This window comes from Alligator mississippiensis, chromosome 7 (assembly GCF_030867095.1).
Source record: "Alligator mississippiensis isolate rAllMis1 chromosome 7, rAllMis1, whole genome shotgun sequence".
Classification (NCBI taxonomy): domain Eukaryota; kingdom Metazoa; phylum Chordata; order Crocodylia; family Alligatoridae; genus Alligator; species Alligator mississippiensis.
In genome coordinates this window covers 33,303,996-33,321,350 of record NC_081830.1, presented here as the reverse complement: position 1 = coordinate 33,321,350, position 17,355 = coordinate 33,303,996, and the positions used below count along the sequence as shown (strand labels likewise).

The 17,355-nt window shown below is 47.4% G+C and overlaps 1 protein-coding gene across 3 annotated transcripts in view; it reads left to right on the top strand.

Moving 5' to 3' along the window:
• The window catches only part of TSPEAR (thrombospondin type laminin G domain and EAR repeats), a 90,638-nt gene that overhangs the window by 26,177 nt on the left and 47,106 nt on the right, over positions 1–17,355 (top strand). For all 3 annotated transcript variants that reach the window (XM_014604568.3, XM_019489798.2, XM_059730792.1), the window contains exons 2-4: positions 12,449–12,669; positions 13,706–13,944; positions 16,376–16,466. In XM_014604568.3, coding sequence (XP_014460054.1) covers positions 12,514–12,669; positions 13,706–13,944; positions 16,376–16,466 — 486 coding nt within the window. In that variant the 5' untranslated portion in view covers positions 12,449–12,513. The remainder of the gene's footprint in view (positions 1–12,448; positions 12,670–13,705; positions 13,945–16,375; positions 16,467–17,355) is intronic.

Sequence of the window (17,355 nt, the reverse complement as noted above, 5' to 3'; positions counted from 1 at the left end):
CCAATGCTGTAAACCCCACTTTTTGCTCCTGACCTGCCTCACAGTGGTCCTGAGCTCCAGGTTTGGGGCAGTCAGGACCATCCCTGAGCTCCACCATCTACATCTGCTTGCTGTCTCCTCCCTCCAAGGTGGCTGCTGATCTCTGGACAGAACAGACTTCCATCGGTAGCTCCCTAGTTGCCAGAACTGGTATGCTCTGTGGGAGGGGGAGGGAAGCAGAGAGGGGATACTGCTGCAGATGATATTTTCAGCCACAATGTTGGTTTAAAATAGAAATAGAATTATTTGTTTATGAAATATTAACTTTAATAGATTTGGTGCCTGGGTGGGTTAGGCATCTCCCTCCTTCCTTCATTTCTTGCTTCTCCTGTCCTTGTCCTTGGGACAGGGTACTTAGCAGAATTTGCAGATTCATTTGAATCTGACATGGCTGCGCTACCTTCCTGACATGGCCTGGACATCTCCCTGTAGCTTCAGAGGCATGAGATTGAGCCTTGCTCTGCATGCAGGCTAGAGGCTGAAGCCAGCTGTAAGTGAGCACCTGGTTATTTAGGCTGCAAATTTGAGAGTGGCTGCATGTGATGCCAACCACATTGCTCCTGTGTGTACTGTTGGCTACAGAAACTGGTGTGCATCAGAAGAATCCACAAGCCACGCCAGCTACTAGGTTTGGGAAGACCTTTCACCTATTAAATGCAGTATTATATTGTTAGCAGAGCTGGCAGCACGGTTTGCTTTTAAAATTGTCTGACATGTCTAATTATGGGGCCCAGTTTTTCATTACTTATAACTTTGCAAAAATTTAACCATTTGGGCTGCAGTTGTCCAAGCCAAGGATTTGCCTCTGGCTTTTCCTTTTCTCTTCTGGAAAATTTCAGCTGTTTCTGATAATAAAGCTCCAGAAAATTGCATTATTTTTACACATATTAAAAACCTCTGGTGACCTTTTCTTTGAGAAGCTCTTGTGCCCCAAAGCTTTGGAGCAAGTACATGAAATAAGACATTTGTGTCACGGTGGAGCCTTTTGTCATCCTTGGGAAAATCTGCCCAGCTCTTGTCCATGTTATAAGTCTTTGAAAAATCACAGTTCATTCAGGGTCAGGAGAGACCTCTTAGAGCTTGGCAGTGTGGGTACACTGTGCATGCACTGTGTATACTCCATTCCCTCACACCTCCTCGTGCTGAGCAGACTGAGTATGTGCCATTCGTACAGGGTGTCTGGATGTGCTCCATCCCAAGGCTACATGGGCTCCTATGAGCCTTGCTCATAGTGGCTGTTTGCAGCTGCTCTACTTTGGTGTAGGACTGGGTGCCAAAACAGAGAGCAGGTGATGTGCTCACGCAGTGAGGAGGGAAAACCCCTTGATTTCAATGAAGAATGACAAAATAGAGACCAGGGAGAAAGACAATGAGTCAACTGGGATGAGATGGTGTCTGACAGGGAAGTGGGGAGCCTGGGACTGTAACTGGCTGGGCAAAGAGGCTGAAAGAGGGGTCTGAAGTGGGAGAGGAGACTGAGAAAAGGGGAAAACTAGGAGGTGTTGGCTACAAATGTCCAACTCGGGATCCTTAAAATTCTGGTTTATTAGGCGGATTGAAACACTGTAATGAAGTCAAATCATAAACCTTGGGGCTGGTGTTCCCCCCCCCCCCCCCCCCCCCCCCCCCACACACATGCACACACAGTAGCGAGCTACAAGAGTCAGGTATACCTATCCCACAGACGCTGGAGTCTGCCGTCAATGGCCAGTCGAGGCTTATTCCAGTGTGGTGTTATCCTCCAGAAGGGGGTCACCGGCTGGTCCTTCTGGCTGGACAGGTTGGGTGCTGGTCAAGTTGGAGATCAAGAGGGTGCCGCTGAGGGTCACTTTTCACTGCTTTTTTTCTGTCCTTGGCAGACTTTGGTGACTCCCCAGTTTTCAGGTTTGCCCAATCCAGGGGTTGTTGACCCTTGTGGGACTTCCCCCTCGGTGGCTACTGGATGGCATCTGTCAGCCCCAGGGGTCGTCTGCACGTACGTGCAGGTTTGGGAGTCTGTTGATGAATTTTGAATAGGGCTCTGGGAGCGGTCGAGCTGGAGATATTCAGCCCCAAAAGTTGGTCCCCGGTATTGATTAACTCAGACCAGGGCTTCTAGCCCTTGAATAGTGAAGTTTAGAGAATTCCCGGTTGCTACATTGTCTCCTATTGATTTCTTCTGTTGGTTGATCTGCGGTTTCCCTAGGTGTTAATTGCCGCCTGCTACTGTGTTATGCGTTCAATCACTGATTCACTCACTGTTTCAGGGGCCCGCCTGATACAGGGAAGCGGCAGTTTGATTCCTGCCCTTGTTAACATTGTTACAATGTATAATTTACTTCTGAAACTAAACACATTTAGTTAAAAGGTGAGGAGTATAAAATATAAGCTACAAGAGTAATGCCATGGCACACAAATAGATAAAAATACCAAAATACAAGGGGAGATACAAAATACACACATACAAACTTTAAAATAAATTCCTTATCTTATACTGAAAGAAAGAGGAAGGAAGAAAAGGTAGAAGAGAAACATATCCAAAAAGGGGAGAGCAAATGCAGGCAAGAGAAAAAGGGGGCTTTCTGCTACAGAGGCAGATGCCTGGTGTGTGGTACTGAGCTTAGACAAGGGGCTGGGGAAGGGCAGAGCCTGGGACTGGCAGGGCAAGGTGACTGAGACTAGGACTTAAGGAGGATGGGACTGCAGGGAGGAGAAGCCAACAAGAGAAGAAGCACAAGAGCTTCTCAAAGAAAGTTTTTGGGGCACAAGAGCTTCTCAAACAAAAGGTCCCAAAGGGGGACAATTGGGGCTGGCTGGGCAATGAAACTAAAACAAGGTGCTGGGTCCAGGATGGAGACTAGGAGCAGCTGGCCAAAGAGACTGGGACTGGATGAAAAGGTTGAGGTCTGGATGCTTGGACTAGGCAAGTAGAATGCTGGGGCTTGTGACAAGGACCGTCAGTCGGGGAAGCAACAGGACTGGGATGGGAAGAGTTGGAGGGCATCAAGCTTGGGGAAAGGAGTCAGAAGAGGCTGTGCCCACCACAGCACACTCCTCCCTAGATTGTGGCATATCACCAGTCCTCTGCTGCCAGCATTTAGCATGTGCCTCATCCAGCCCCTTTCACCTTCTCACAAGTGAACACTCTTTGTGTGTTCCTCATTGCCTGGGCTCCAAGGTGTGATCCAGAGAAGCACTGAGCGGCTGTATCTGATGCCAGTGAGAGCTGTACCATGTTTTGTGCTCTATCTTACACGAGCAGGTGGAAATGTTGATCTTAATCACCGTTCCTTGGATCTCTGCCTATCAATTAGGGGTAACACCCCCTCCATACCCCATGGAGACAACGTGATCTGTCTTGGCTAGAGGTAAGAGAGGGATCTCACCAAAATACTAAAGCAGCCAGATTCCAAGATATTTAAATTGGTCAACCTGTTCCAAAACATTACCGGCTGATGTCTTATTCATTCATGAGATTTTGTGTAATCACCAGCTGCACTTTAATTGTTTACAGGGTCTGTAACATGGGAGGTGAACCAAAGATCATGTTTTTTTGGTTTTAATTTAAAACTGATGCAAGAAGAATAAATCTTTCATCTTGTTAAAATCTGATGGCAAGCTACAGTGAGCTGGGGTGCAAGATTGTTTCACAGTAGTGTGACATATGAAACACTTCCTTCCCAAATGCAGAGGCACAGAGTAAACTGAGACATAGACTGTGGGTGATTGATGTACTCAAGGGAGCTGTGATTACATATTCATGTGTTACAAACAGCTGACTACTCTACGAATTGCACATGCATCTGGGAACCCAATGCTTGCCTCCCTGGTGATTCAGATCTCTCTCTGCCACATGAGCTACAGAAGGTCACCCTTGGCTGATAGAAGTAGGCCTATTATATTGCTGTAGACCAGCCACAAGAGACCAGCATTGCAACCTCATGCTCACATGTAAAATAAGTGTAAGAATCCGTGAGGGATTCTCAGAAGTTCTCAGCCTGGCCTAGCTCTACAGCTGGGAAAACTGAAAAATACAATTTTAGGCTATCGTGGACTAATTGTCAGTTCCCAATGAACTTGCAAGATGATTTCAGGCATGGAAAGTAGGGGGAGAGATTTTCAGAAAGTTGAAACATTTTCTTTCAACCTTTTATAAAAGAATAATTTTGATTTTTCATTTGGAAGATGCATCATATCTCAATTAGTCTCAATGTAATAAGGATGGCAATGAGGATGGATCAAACAGCAAAAAATACTAAAATAACATTTTAAAATGCTTTTATAATTTATTTTGGCTCAGCCAACGTGCCAGAAAAGCCCATTGTTCATGCTGGTGCAACTAACTTTTCCCATACAAGATGGGGGAGAGGAGCCGGGTGGAGATCCTAGTTCACCTATTAGCCACTTAGGTATTTAAGCACAATCCTATTCCAGCCTGCTTCAAACCCTGAAAAACCATTAAGCTTTGCACTTATGTGTAGCACCATCATTTTAGCTGTAGGCTCAGCCACAAAAAGCAGCAAGGAGGAGGACTCCCCTTCATCTTTTGTGTTAATGGGTTTCCAGGGATTCAGCCAGGGTGGAACAGGATTGCACTCAGGTGCTCAAGTCCACCTAGGTGTCTAATAGTGAACAGGATCAGGCCCTGGGTGTTTTACCGCTAACATCAGAGGGAGCTGGACCCTTGACGTGGCTGAGTCAGATCAATGCTGAGTCCACCCTACAGCTAGGCCACCCTTCCAACTTGTGATGCAGGGAGGAGTGAAAAGATCTGGGCACAAAGCAGCATGTGCCATTGCAGGCCAGGTCACCACCTACATGGCCTTATGGTTACTCTGCAGTCTCTGGCTAGTGCAGCTCCTGATCTGGTGACTGCCTCCTCAGCTCATTTCACTGCATTTCTCTAGCCCAGTGATTCTCAACCAGGGTGCTGGTTGAGAAGAAAAACCCAGAGATTTCACATAGGAATCCAGAGTTTCCAAAATGCTCTGCCCTGTTGTTCTCTTTCTGAGTACTCTGCAACAGAAGAATCTCTCTATTATTTTTCTGTAGTCAAAAAGCAAGTGAAAACTAAGAGCTGGCATTTTCCAGGGGTGCTTTGAGTCTCGTGAGGGGTGCCTCAAGTCTGAGAACTACTTCTCTAGCCAGTGTGCTGAAGAGCAGGGTGCTTAGTTACACCTGGTGACTAAGATGGTGGGAAAAGAAAAGGGTTGGGGGGCCAGCTATAGTGCCATTAACTTCCTGGTCTCCAGAGCCATTCTAAAACAGAGGCTCTGACAGCTGCAGGGATTAATGCCACCACTGCCTCTCAAAAATCAGGCAGCACATGGGAAGCCCTGCAGTCTGAATTCAGCCTACAGGGCCAAATGCATGCGACACCCCTGCTCTAAGCCATCATCTGTAGTGCTGATAGCTATCTACTGGTTGTGAGCTGTCTATAGACCCTAGGCCAAGGGGGCTGGAGAAGGGAGAGGTGCAGCAGGGAAAGGACATCTTGGGCATGGGCGGAACAAAGCAAGGGGTCCTGCTTTACCCTGCGGTCTCTCAGGGTCCCTGTGTGGATTAGGGCTTGTATAGGAGCTGCCCCCTGTCAGCAGTCTTTTGCTAGCTCTCTCTGTGTGCTGGGTGGAGCACAGCACGTGGTGACGTAGCAAGCAGAGCTTGCTGTTGTATGCAGAGAGTTGTTCATCGGGGCACGTACCCAGTCTTTTTAATTTCCAACCGAACTGTAGGCCGGTGACACAGGGTGGGGGCGGGGGAGTTCTCTGCCCTTCACAGAATGGAAAGTAGATCTCAAGGTGCTGTTTATTTTAATGCTAGACAGATTTAAGCCCCAAGGCTTCATTTTCCCACATCTTGGGTTATCATTGACATCTGTACAGAGCAGGCGCAAAATGCCGGAGAAGTGCGGTCAAGAATGCCAATTTGAGACAGTTGCACACTGCCCAAGTGAAAGAAGGAACCAGGCTGAGAAGAATCAAACTTGGATTTGTACACGCAAGGAAGGGCCTAGATCCTGTTCTGCCTCTAAAGCACCTCAAACTTAGCTCACCCTTGCCTCAGATGTATGGGCATCCTTCAGGAGGTAGGATAGGTGGGATCCTGCAGCTTGCCCAGAGACTCCAGGATGAGGATATGACAGGATGTCCCTACTCTGAGAATGTGATGGGCATAAAAATGACCAGCCCTGCTGAGTGTGTGACCTCCAGGGATTCATGGCTGAAAAGGTGAGCGGAGATCCCAGCAGCCAACTCCCTAATTGTGCAGCAGCATCGGCCCTGGAAAAATGCAGGGGGGGGTACATGCCTCTCTCACTTTGGAAATAGGAAGGAGGTAGCCTGAGTGCCTCCAGAAGGCAATTCTCTTCTGTGCAGATGGAGGTGCCCTCGTTGAACCCAGGGGATCTAGGTACCCACATGGAACTCAAGTGCTTCCCAGGGATATCCTTTAGTGACTTAGGCACCTAAAAATGCCTAAATGCGCTTAGGTACCTTAGAGGTTTACTAGGACTTGGGCTATACAGTTTAAGACCAGAAGGGACTATTATGAGCATCCAGGCTGCCTTGCATAGCACAGGCCAGGGAAGTCCAGATAGAGGGGCCCAGCCTCCCATATGTGCTGGCTGAGCTGGAGCATCTCTTTCAGCATCTCTTCAGCATCTCCATTCTCTTCTGGAGGAAAAGTATGCAAGGCAGTCTTCCTAACTGGAGCCCCTCAGGTGAAGTGCTGTTGGGGAAGGGATAGCATTTGATACAAGCAAGGCAGAGCTGAGTATATGGTGAACCAACCAGTCCATAAGTATTGATTTGACTTTTAAAAAACAGTTGATTCTCTTCCAACACCATTCCCAACCCCTTCACATTCAGTTTTCCAGGGACATATAAGCAGCCAAGATTTTAGCAGAAGTAGTAGCTAAAAACACATGTTGAAATTTGCCAAGAGGGAATTTTGAAGAGAGGAATACGTTTACATTTTATGTCATGGCTGTTGGCTTGGTGCATAAGTGAGGAAACAGAAACTATATAAAGTGGAGCCCTCACAGAGCCATCTGTGTGCAAATACAGATTCCATAGGCATGGACATCTGTCTGTCTTGCGTGACATGGGGCATCAGCTTGTTGAACATCTGTTGGTATGACTGTACAGCCCAGTTCTTGACCAACAGCCCTTCTGCACTTATCACATGTGAAGTCTGTATCTAACAGTCCTGTATGTGCTACGGGTTCTTTGCAGGTTTCTTCTTTCTTCTGCATGTTGGGCTCATCTTTCCTTAAAATCTTAATTCCATGCTTAATAGACTGTTTCCAAGCACTTTGATTCTCAGCAGTCTTCTCCTAGTTGTTTGGCTCAATGTTCATTGCCTTCATATGGCTCTCGCAAGCATCTTTGAACCAGAGATAAGGACACCCATGTGGTCTTCTTTCTGTAAAGACCTCTCCATATAAGAGATCCCTGGGTATACAGCCATTGTCCACTCTCTGTATCTGACCGAGCCATCAAAGTCAATACAAACTAAATTAACTGTCCCTGGGACCCAAACATGCCCCACTGATTCCAGCTTGGTGTATTTTACTATTTTGTGTCCCTGGCTTTCACAAAAATCACATCTTATCCTTAGCAGTTTGGATTTATGTGCCCCCAAAGGGTTGACTCTTAATGGGGGTCCCTGGCTTACCAGTTCAGATGACTTGTGGCTCTCCAGTTTCTCAATCTCCAGTTTATGGTTCCTCTATTTTTCCCGGTCCTCATGCTCCAGCTTCATCCGCAACCTCTGCAACTGAAGCTCCTTTTCTCTGGGCATCAATCTCTGCCTTTCCAACCCAGCACCAGGGAAAGAGGGTCGGGTTGAAATCTGGCTGTTGCTCTGGCTACTGCCATCACCGATTGTACCTGCCCTCCCATGTTGACAAGCTGGGCTGCTGTCCTGGTGTCAGTTCTGTAGTTGGTTCCTGATCCTGAGCTTCACGGCTCTATACCATCTGTGTGATTAGTTGAGCCTTCTTTGTCACTCTGGGATCCCAATGCTGACACCACTTTTCACAGAGTGCCCTCAAGGAGGATGCTTGCTTGGGACTGCTGCATGCTTGTCTGGTCTCAGAGAGTCCCTTGAAGCCAGCTCAGGCTTGGCTTATAGAGACGGGGTGGAGCCCAGGCTCCTTCCCATGCTGAGACCTTGGCCTTTCCGTCTCTCACCTTTCCTGGTTCTCCATGACCTTGACTCAAGGAGTGAGCATCCAGTTGTGCTCCTGGGAGAGGGGCTTCACCTCCTGCCATTCACCTCCCAACCTTCCAAGAGGCACAGCAGGCAGTCTCTTCAATAAAGGCATTTATTGGGGCAAAGGCTACCCAGCCAGAGGTTTCCTACCCACTCCAAAGGGATTCCCAATCCAGCCTGCACAGTCTTGAGCACCCCCTAAGATACACAGCAGTTTCCTTTCCAGTCTTGCTAGCTCCCCAAAGCTCCCCAACTTGTCTTAGTCCCAAGACTCTTCTGGACAGGAGCTGCCAGAAGTCTTTTTTTCTGTCTGCTCTTCCATTGTTGCTGGACACCTCTTGGGTGTCACCTTTGTGGATATGTCAACACAGCCATTCAAGACTCTATTGGTGCTAAAGGTCCATCTTGTCTCCTCCTGCACTGTAGCCAACCCTGGAACTTAACCCATTATTCTCTGTGCAGAGCTAATGGAGTAAACTGAGTCACACAACATTCATAGGATCATAAGAAAGTCAGGTTAGAAGGGACCTCACAAGGTCATTTAGTTGAGCTCTGTGCTCAAGGCAGGATCATCCTTGACTAAACCATCCCTGTCAAGTGTCTGTTTAACTTGTTCTTCAAACTTTCAACAGCTTGAGGCTGTGCTCCTAGTCCTGTTTCCTATGGTCATGGAGAAAAGCCCATCTCCATCCTCTCTTTAATTGCCCTTCAGATATATGAAGATTGTGATCAAATCCCCCCCTCAATCTTCTCTTTCCTAGACTAAATAAACCTAGCTCTTTTAACTTTTCCTCAATGTGAACTCAGTTAACACAGAAATATTGCAATAAAACCCACAATCCATCACAAATGCTTGCAATTATAATGTTGTATGTTCTACATTCATTCTTGGTGTAATGAATACCACCAAGAATTCTGCAGTCTGCTTGCTAGCATTTTACAAGCTGAACAAGAGGTGAAGTTCAAGACTGTATTCCCTCCTTACTCATTCCTCTGGACATCTGGGAATTTCTCTGTCAACCAGATTATGAAAACCAAGGGCATATTTTTAGGAGAATCATGTTCCTTTCCCTCCTTACAATGTTGTAACAAATTCAAAGGGAGGATCCAACTCAGAGGAGACAAAGCCCAAAGCGATGAGGCAGGCTGAGTCCCAGAAGGATGAGATCTCATCTGGGAAAATAACTAGGATCTCCTGCTGCACAGTCGATTCAGCTTCTCTGGAGATGAGGGCTTGATTTCCTGTGCAGCTCGTGACGTTCACTCTGGTCCCGTGCTGCTGGCTGATTTGCAGTGCACAGGGGTGTAGCAATGTGCAGTGGGATATGCAATTTGAAAAAACAACTGACAGCATTTTCAGGCCATTCTGATTTGGCCTCTGAACCTTAATTGCTCCCTAAGATTATCTCAAATGGGATCTCCTTCCTTTCTGTGCTACTAATAATGCCTGCTGCACCAACTGAGACTGGATCATCTCCCTTGGGCTGGAGCCCTGCGCTGGGAGGCACTGATACATCAGCATGCTCATGATCACACAGGGCAGAGGGGAGAAGCCTTATACATATTTAGGACAGACATCCCTAGCCAGGCCATAAAACTCCTTACTGTATGGATTTTAATAAACCTGGTCAGTGACTGAGATCCACTGACAGTGGATAGAAAACATTTTCTTGTTTTAGCCTGGTGTAGATAAATAATATAGTTATAAATAATAATTAAATATAATAATACAAATAGTAAATACTAACAACCACTTTTACAAATGGGACCTACTAAAGCCAGGCAAGTTATCTGCATAGTCCAATTCCCCCTTATATACCTCTGGGCAGAGATGCGTACCTGAACTGTACAACCAGCATAAACACTAGGTCTGCCTTACCTTTGTTATACAGGTAAAAAATGCTGTCAGGAAAGCAAAGTACAATTAAAAAGAAAAAAAAAAGGATAGAAGTGATGCCAATTCTGGTTAAACACGAGCAGCGCCAATGCAGGCTCTTCCACAGTTGCCCCACAGCGCAGTATTTGCAAAGACATCAAACAGAGGGTGTTTCCACCGCTGTTAAATGGATATAATTCTGCATTACTGGCGTATGTTTGAAACACTGCAGACATGTGTTTTATGTCTTAGAGCTGCCAGGCTGGTGTCTGTGCTTCCCAGATGTACTCAATCAAAGGCTTTCTCCTAAATGATATTTTCAGCCTGGTGATACCCTGAGGCCTGTGTGGGTTGCTTTCTTCTCAGAGGAGCTGTTAATTAGTTAACAAGGCTATTCTGTATCTCTATCTGTGTATGTCTGTGAGGGAGAGAGAGAGTGAGTGAGGGTGTGCGAGCATAATCATCCAAAAAACCTGGAACCTTAAATGCAGACTGCTTCAAATTCCAGGGACATCTGGATTCTAATCCCCACACCTTTGCTAAGCCCAGACACTTGCAGAAGCCTGGTTTGGGATTCTGGGTCTCTGACAAGCACTTTTTGCAAGCTTTTGACTCCTTTGAATCAGTCCCTTGCAGGATTGGCTTGTGACCGTTGGTTCTGCACTCAAACCCTGGTGCTGACTGGGCATCAGAACTGAACACTAAAATAAATCCAGACCAGCATTCCCCACCACCCAGGGTCAATCTAGAGCCTGGTTCTGATTCTGGTTCTGGGGAGTCTCTGGTCTAAAACTGTATCTGACTTCAAATCCCATCTTCTCAGCCTGCCCTAAGCCTGTCCTGTCTACACACATACACAGAGGGGTGATCCTGCAGAAAGGGTTTGATGGCAAGAACTTGGGATGGCCGTATGCCTGGCCAGCATGGTTTGTACTTTAGCGACTATTTAAAAAGCTTGGCTGATCCTGTTCTTAGGTGTCCCAGGTCCTAAGCCCTGACGCTTCATACCATGTGTCTAACTGCGTAAAATTTTAATACAGTTTAGTAGCTGTATTTATTGGGTGCCTGTTGCCCTCTAGTGGATGAGAGGGACCCACTGACGGGAGATGTCCTTTCAAGTGACTGTGGCTGGTGTCTTGGGAACAGCAAAGCCAGGGTTTCATTTTGGGTTCCCCAAGGGCAGGTGTCTGATTGATCTCATCATGGCACAAGTTGCACGCAGCACAGAGCTACTGAGAACTCCCTCAACCATTTTGAGTGCTGGTCTTCTGGGACATACCAGACCTAACAACCATCCATGCAAAACTGGCCTGATGGGCTATGAGATATGGATCAGAACTGAGCAAAGAGTGTCCTGCCATGAAGGTCATTGTCATTGCTTCCTTGAGGGGGAGGAAACTCCTACCATTGTCTGACGGTGGGGGGCAAAGGCTGAAGAAGAAAATATTCCTCTGGTCATTTTTTTCCAGATCAGACTATTGAAGTTCCCAGTAGGTTTGGGATGCCAGAAAGGGTCCCAGGTAAGATGCCTCAGTGAGCAGAGTGCAGCTGAGGTGATGGGTGTGTGCTATATTAGGTTCATCAGTTGGGCATACTGTTTCTCACACAGACCTCACCAATGTGCCACCTAAGGCAGAGCTGATGCTTGCATACCTTCTCTTGAGTAGCTTCAGCTCATCATCAAGGACCCATAGAGGACTTGCTAAATGAGAACTCCCTCTTGCCATCCTGACCAGGCCTGTTGCTGGTCCCCAGGGCACAGCAGGAAGCTGTTGCTTTTCAAGAACCTCCCTTTCCATTGTGGACTTCTTATCCCCCTTTTTTTTTCCAGATCAGACAGTTGAAGTTTCGAGTGGGTTTGGGCCTGAGGGTGCATGGCTAGAGCTGAAGAAGATCCTCACCCTAGTGCTTAGTGAGAAGAAAGGTGATAAGATCATTTGTAAGGAGATCTGAAACACGTTAGCACTGATTTTCTCTCCTGCCTCGTATTGCTGCTTTCAGGGTTCCTGGTGGGTGGGGGGAGGATGGCTTTATAGGCTATTGTATCCCTGGAGAAGATGTGTATAAGTAGACAAGTGGCTGGTGGTTAGGCCATGCATCAGGCACGTGGCCATCTTGAATCAGAAAAGCTAACACACTCACACAGCTAACGCACTCGTTAACATGCATCATCATGCAACTGATTATACCTGATTATTTTTCACTCTCGAGCATCCTGACCCACTGCAAGGCACCTCCTGTAATCATGTACAGGGAAGCATGAGCCTACCTTTGAGAAGGTATAGCAAACCCCATGCCTCTCTCTGCCAGTGACCATGCTCCGTGATTTCTCTGGCACAGACCTGCGCCCTCTGGATCTTCTCGCGGAGGTGGTTCCTGCTGGTGGCCTGAGGAATGGGATTAGGATGCTCCAAGTACAGGGGGTGCGTGGATTCCAGCTCTTGGCTTCCCACTCCCAGTCCCTCTGCTTCCCAGCTTCTCGGATTTTTCTCCACTGTGACCGCTTTCCGGAGGAATTCTCTATCATCGTCACCCTGAGAGTCCTCAGTGTCCCAGGAAAGGTAAACGCAGATCCATCTATGAAGAGACGCTCGTCCATTTTAATGAATGGTTGGAGTCAAGATCTGACTTGAAAACACTCCTTGTTCTCAGGTGGGGCACAACCCAAACCTGGGATAGGAGCAGTCCAAAGATGTGGGGAGTTCCCAAGTAGGATTTGGCTGTAAGCACCTGAACCAGTCCCTGTTATCTGCTGCTCCTGCCTCTAGCCGCATCCATAATGCAGGGTCATGCTTGTCAGGCCTTTCACCAGCACGCTGTTGGATGCCTGCAGGAGCACATCTGTGCTGATCATGCTGTACATGAAATGAGTCTCTCTTGGGAGATGAGGAATATGTCATTAGAGGGATGGGAGTAGGTAGTGATGGACTGACGTATGTACGAATGTACGAATGTCAGATGAATGGGTGACCAGGACAGTCCATCTGAATAGTAGACCCCCTACCACAGTCACTCTTCTCAAGAAATAAAGGTATGAATCATTGTTGGACTGAAGGTCTTGCCTGCTTAGAAGAGACTTTTACTCAAAGGCATGAAAACAGAGGCAGAGTTGTGCTCTGAAAGTCCTGCTCTGTTCAGCACAAATGCCACCTTCTTACTCAGTGGGTCTGTCCATGTGTGAATCCAGAGCTGTGCATGGCTTTTTGCTCCTCTTTTTACCTTCGTTAATATTAGATATATTGTTGCAGCTCTGAGAGGTCACCATCAAGGCCCAACTGGGCTTGGTCCTGTCCAAACACACAGGAAGAGATGTTCCCTGCCTGCGAAGGAACGTACAGTCTAACCCGGCAGTGGAGATAAAGTTGGGAGAGGAAGGAAGAGTTGGTATCCCTATATTTCAGATAGGACTCAGTGCAGAGATCACAGGGGGAATCTGTAGGAGAACCCACATTTTGAGTCCTCCCCTGCTCTTCCAGTCCATGGGCTCCCAGCCCTCCAGTGAAATCAGAGTCAAGGGGTTTATTTATAGTGTGCCATGGACACTCCAACTCTCCACAAACCACATGGTAATGCCAGACTTTCTTGCTTGTCTTTCAGAAAAACGAATACATCTTCACCGTGATGGGAGAGGAGAGCAGCCCGGTGCTGGTAGGACTTAGGTACTCACTGAACAAACTCCACTTCCTTTTCTGGAGCAGGGAGCTATCCAACGGCTGGCAGACGCGGGTCACCTTCCGAGACATCTCCTTGGTGGACAATCAGTGGCACACTCTTGTCTTGGCAGTATCTGGACATTCCTTCTCCCTTACTGTGGACTGCAGTATACCTGTTGACATGTATGTATAAGGAGTACAGCTCAGACAGATCTCCTTCATGTAGGGGCTGGTTGGGAGGGCCCAGGGTCTTCATATTGGGCCTTCTAAAGGCTCTGGTGATACCCATGGACTCCTGCCATTTCACCCTGGCACAAGTAACAGAGCAGCAAGTCTGCATAATTTCCAGTGCTTCACAGAGGACAGTGTGCTTCTCAACCTCCTTAGACTCAAGGCACCGCTCAGAAAATGCCAGCTCTTAGCTTTCTTTCATTTTTTTGACTATGAAAAAACACTTCTGTTGCAAAGGATGCAGAAAGACCACAGCATGGCAATGTTTGTGACACCATGGATTCCCATTTGAAATCTCTAGGTTTATCTTGGGAATGCTGTTTGCATACCTAACAGAGCTAACATTGCATGGCACCTCTCAGCACCCTTACAAGGATCTTGTGGCACCCCATGGTGCCACAGCACCTGGTTGAAAATCATTAGTCTAATAGATCCTTGGGAGCGGGCCCCAGGAGGCTGAGCCCTGCTGCAGCTCTGATCATCTTAGCATTATCATGGGAGGCCCAGATTTCCTTAAGACCATGTCCTCTTCCCTCCCCATAAGTACCAAGATTCTTGCTAATAGGAACATCTTTCCTGCCTCAAAGAGACTTCCACAGAAGTCTCCTTCAGGCCTGGGAACTGCAGATGACCTACAACTGGGATCCCAAGGTACATTTTTTTGTAGAGCTGGCAGACATCCCGTTATGCTGGGCTAGACCACATCCTTTACTTTGGAGAGGGAAGCATCTATTATGGGCTGGCCAAGAGGACACAGCGGGGCAGGCAATATGAGATGGGGGTGGGAAGATCTTGGAGGAATGGGAAAAAAAAATTGGTTCAATGCCCTGAAGATTCTGCTTCTCTGTTGTTGCTCTATTTCATCTGCAGGCTGACTGCAGGTCTGTGCTAGCACTGGCTGAAAACTGGCTAACCATTGTTTCAACTGAAACTTAAAAATATTTTTGCAAAGTGTTTTGACCAAAAATGAAACATTTCCTTTTGGAAATGATGTGGCACTTCCATTTTCTCTCAGTTCCCACCTATGCTAGACTGGTGCATGAGGAGCAAAGGAGTGAGGGGAGGAAACTGCCCTGAGAATAACAAAAGTTGAAACAAAATATTTTTTCCTAAATGGAGAAAAGAGGGTGTTTTGGGGAATTTTTCAGGGAGAAACAAAAATGTGAACTTTTAGATTAAACAAAATATGGGTTTTTTTAATTTATTATTATTACAAGTGATTTCACCAATGTCCTCCTCAGGAAAACACCCATTGATCAAGCTCTAGTGTTTGCCCAGTGGCCAGCACGGGGCAGGCTAGAGGGCCCTGGTGCCATAGAAATGCTCAGTATAACTCACCAGTCCTGGCTGCAGACTCTCCGTAGGCGTCTTGGCTCTCTTGGTTCACCACCAACTGCTTTAAACGTGCTTCTTTAAGGTTCAGGAGAAACAGCTTGAAGGCTTTAGAAAGAGGCATTTAAGAGTGATCCATGTTGGGACATGGAAAATCTTGCAGATCAGTTGTCTTCTCTGGAGGGGAAGGGAAAGTCTGGGTAAGGTGTAAGCAGTACAAATGGAGAGAAGGGCCTTTGGTGAGCAGGGCCAGCCTCAGCTCCCAGGACCTCAGACACCCTGCATCAGGGGCCTGTGCTGAGCCAGTGCAGCCTGTGGGAGCCAGCAGCATGGTTGGGGTAAAAAAGAGGGACTGTTTTAATTCACGTCACAGAACTAACCTCTGGAACTCGATGCCACAAGGTGTTGTCTATGAGTCTAAGGGCTTAGTGTGCCAAATATGAACAGGTCTGTGAAAATGCAAATGTGCTGCAGGGAAGATCATTTTACCAGCTACATTTTATCACTGGTCAACATTTCCCTCTTTCTCCTACCTGTCTTGTACTTATTAACTCCCATTCCCTCTGATCTTCCTTGCCACACATTTGCATTTTCACAGACCTGCATGTTGCATATTGGCTTATGCTTTTGTTCCACCCAGGAGAGCACACAAGCTCCAGCAGACTCTCCCTGTGCCTGACAAAGGGTATTTGTGCTTGAAAGGTTGTAAAGAACAATTTTTTCCAGCTATTTAGCTGGTCTAATAAAAGATATCACTTTACCCCAAAGAACCTTGTCTGCCTATGTCCTTAGACCAACATGGCTATAACCAACACCCCCAAATATGAATAGACATTAACCCCTGGTAGGGTGAGGAGGTTGGACTGGATGGATCATGGGTCTGAATCAATCTGGGGTACCTGTGAACCCTTCCCACTACCTGAAGCCCATAATTGTAATTATCCTCTTAGGCTGACTAGGACCAGTGGGTGTTTTTCTTTTTTGGTTATCCATGGATGCCATAAAATTAGCTTCCCTTTTATTCACAGGCCTCTTATCTTAACATTTCCAGGGTGGTGGACACACCGTTCCCTGCATCCTTGACCATGAAGGGAGCCAGCTTTTACGTTGGGAGCAGGAGGAGAAGGAAAGGGTTCTTTACGGTAAGTAACACTTGCGGCGTGGGATAGTTCTTGTGCATCTCTTTTAACACACATACAAGGGAAGGATGGGCTTGGGCTCACAGGGTTATGGGCCAGTGTTGCCCTTTGTCTCTGGGCTTGAGGTCTCATGAGGTGGAGGCATTCTCTGCCCCTGGCAGGACTGTCCGCAGGGAGTTCAGGGAGCTATACCATACTGTGGGGAAGATGTTCCTGATGATATGAGGAGGGGATGCTAGTTTTAAAAAATGACCCCTGAAAAAGGGTCATTTTTACAGCTGGTTGGAAAATTTCCAGCCAAGCACAATTTCATTAGCAAATGCTAGTTCATCAAAGCCAAAATGCTCCACAAAAACATCTGTTTTTCAATGATCTTTCATCAGCCCACAAGCAGGGGGCTAGCAAAAGACCCCCAGTTTGCTGCTGGCTCACCTGGTGGGCTGCTAAGGCACTTGGCTGCATGGGAAGAGCTCTGAGGCAGCTGTGTCATGTAAACTGCCCCTGTCCAGTGGTCACTGGGCTGCCAGACTCTGTGCTGCAGAGCCCATGAGACCCTGCTCCAGCTGGAGTTCTTGGGCCAGGCTTGGTGCTGCACCAGCAGTGAGGGATCCCTATGCACCTTAGGTGGAGCAAGGGCTTCCAGGTTCCTAGCTGCAGGGTGGGACTGACTTGCAGAGCTGCTGCTCAGAGGGGGCTTTGCTCTGCAGACAGCCCTGGGCCCTGAGAGCCCACTGACCTAGGAGTGTAGCATCCCTGGGGCTTGGTCTCAGAGCAGTTGCTGTGGCAGGACTGCCCACTGCAGCCAACAGCCAACCTCAGAAGCCTTGGCAGTTGCTGCATGAAGTGGGTCTGCTTCTTGCCACTTTCCCGCTGCTCACCACTGAGGAACAGC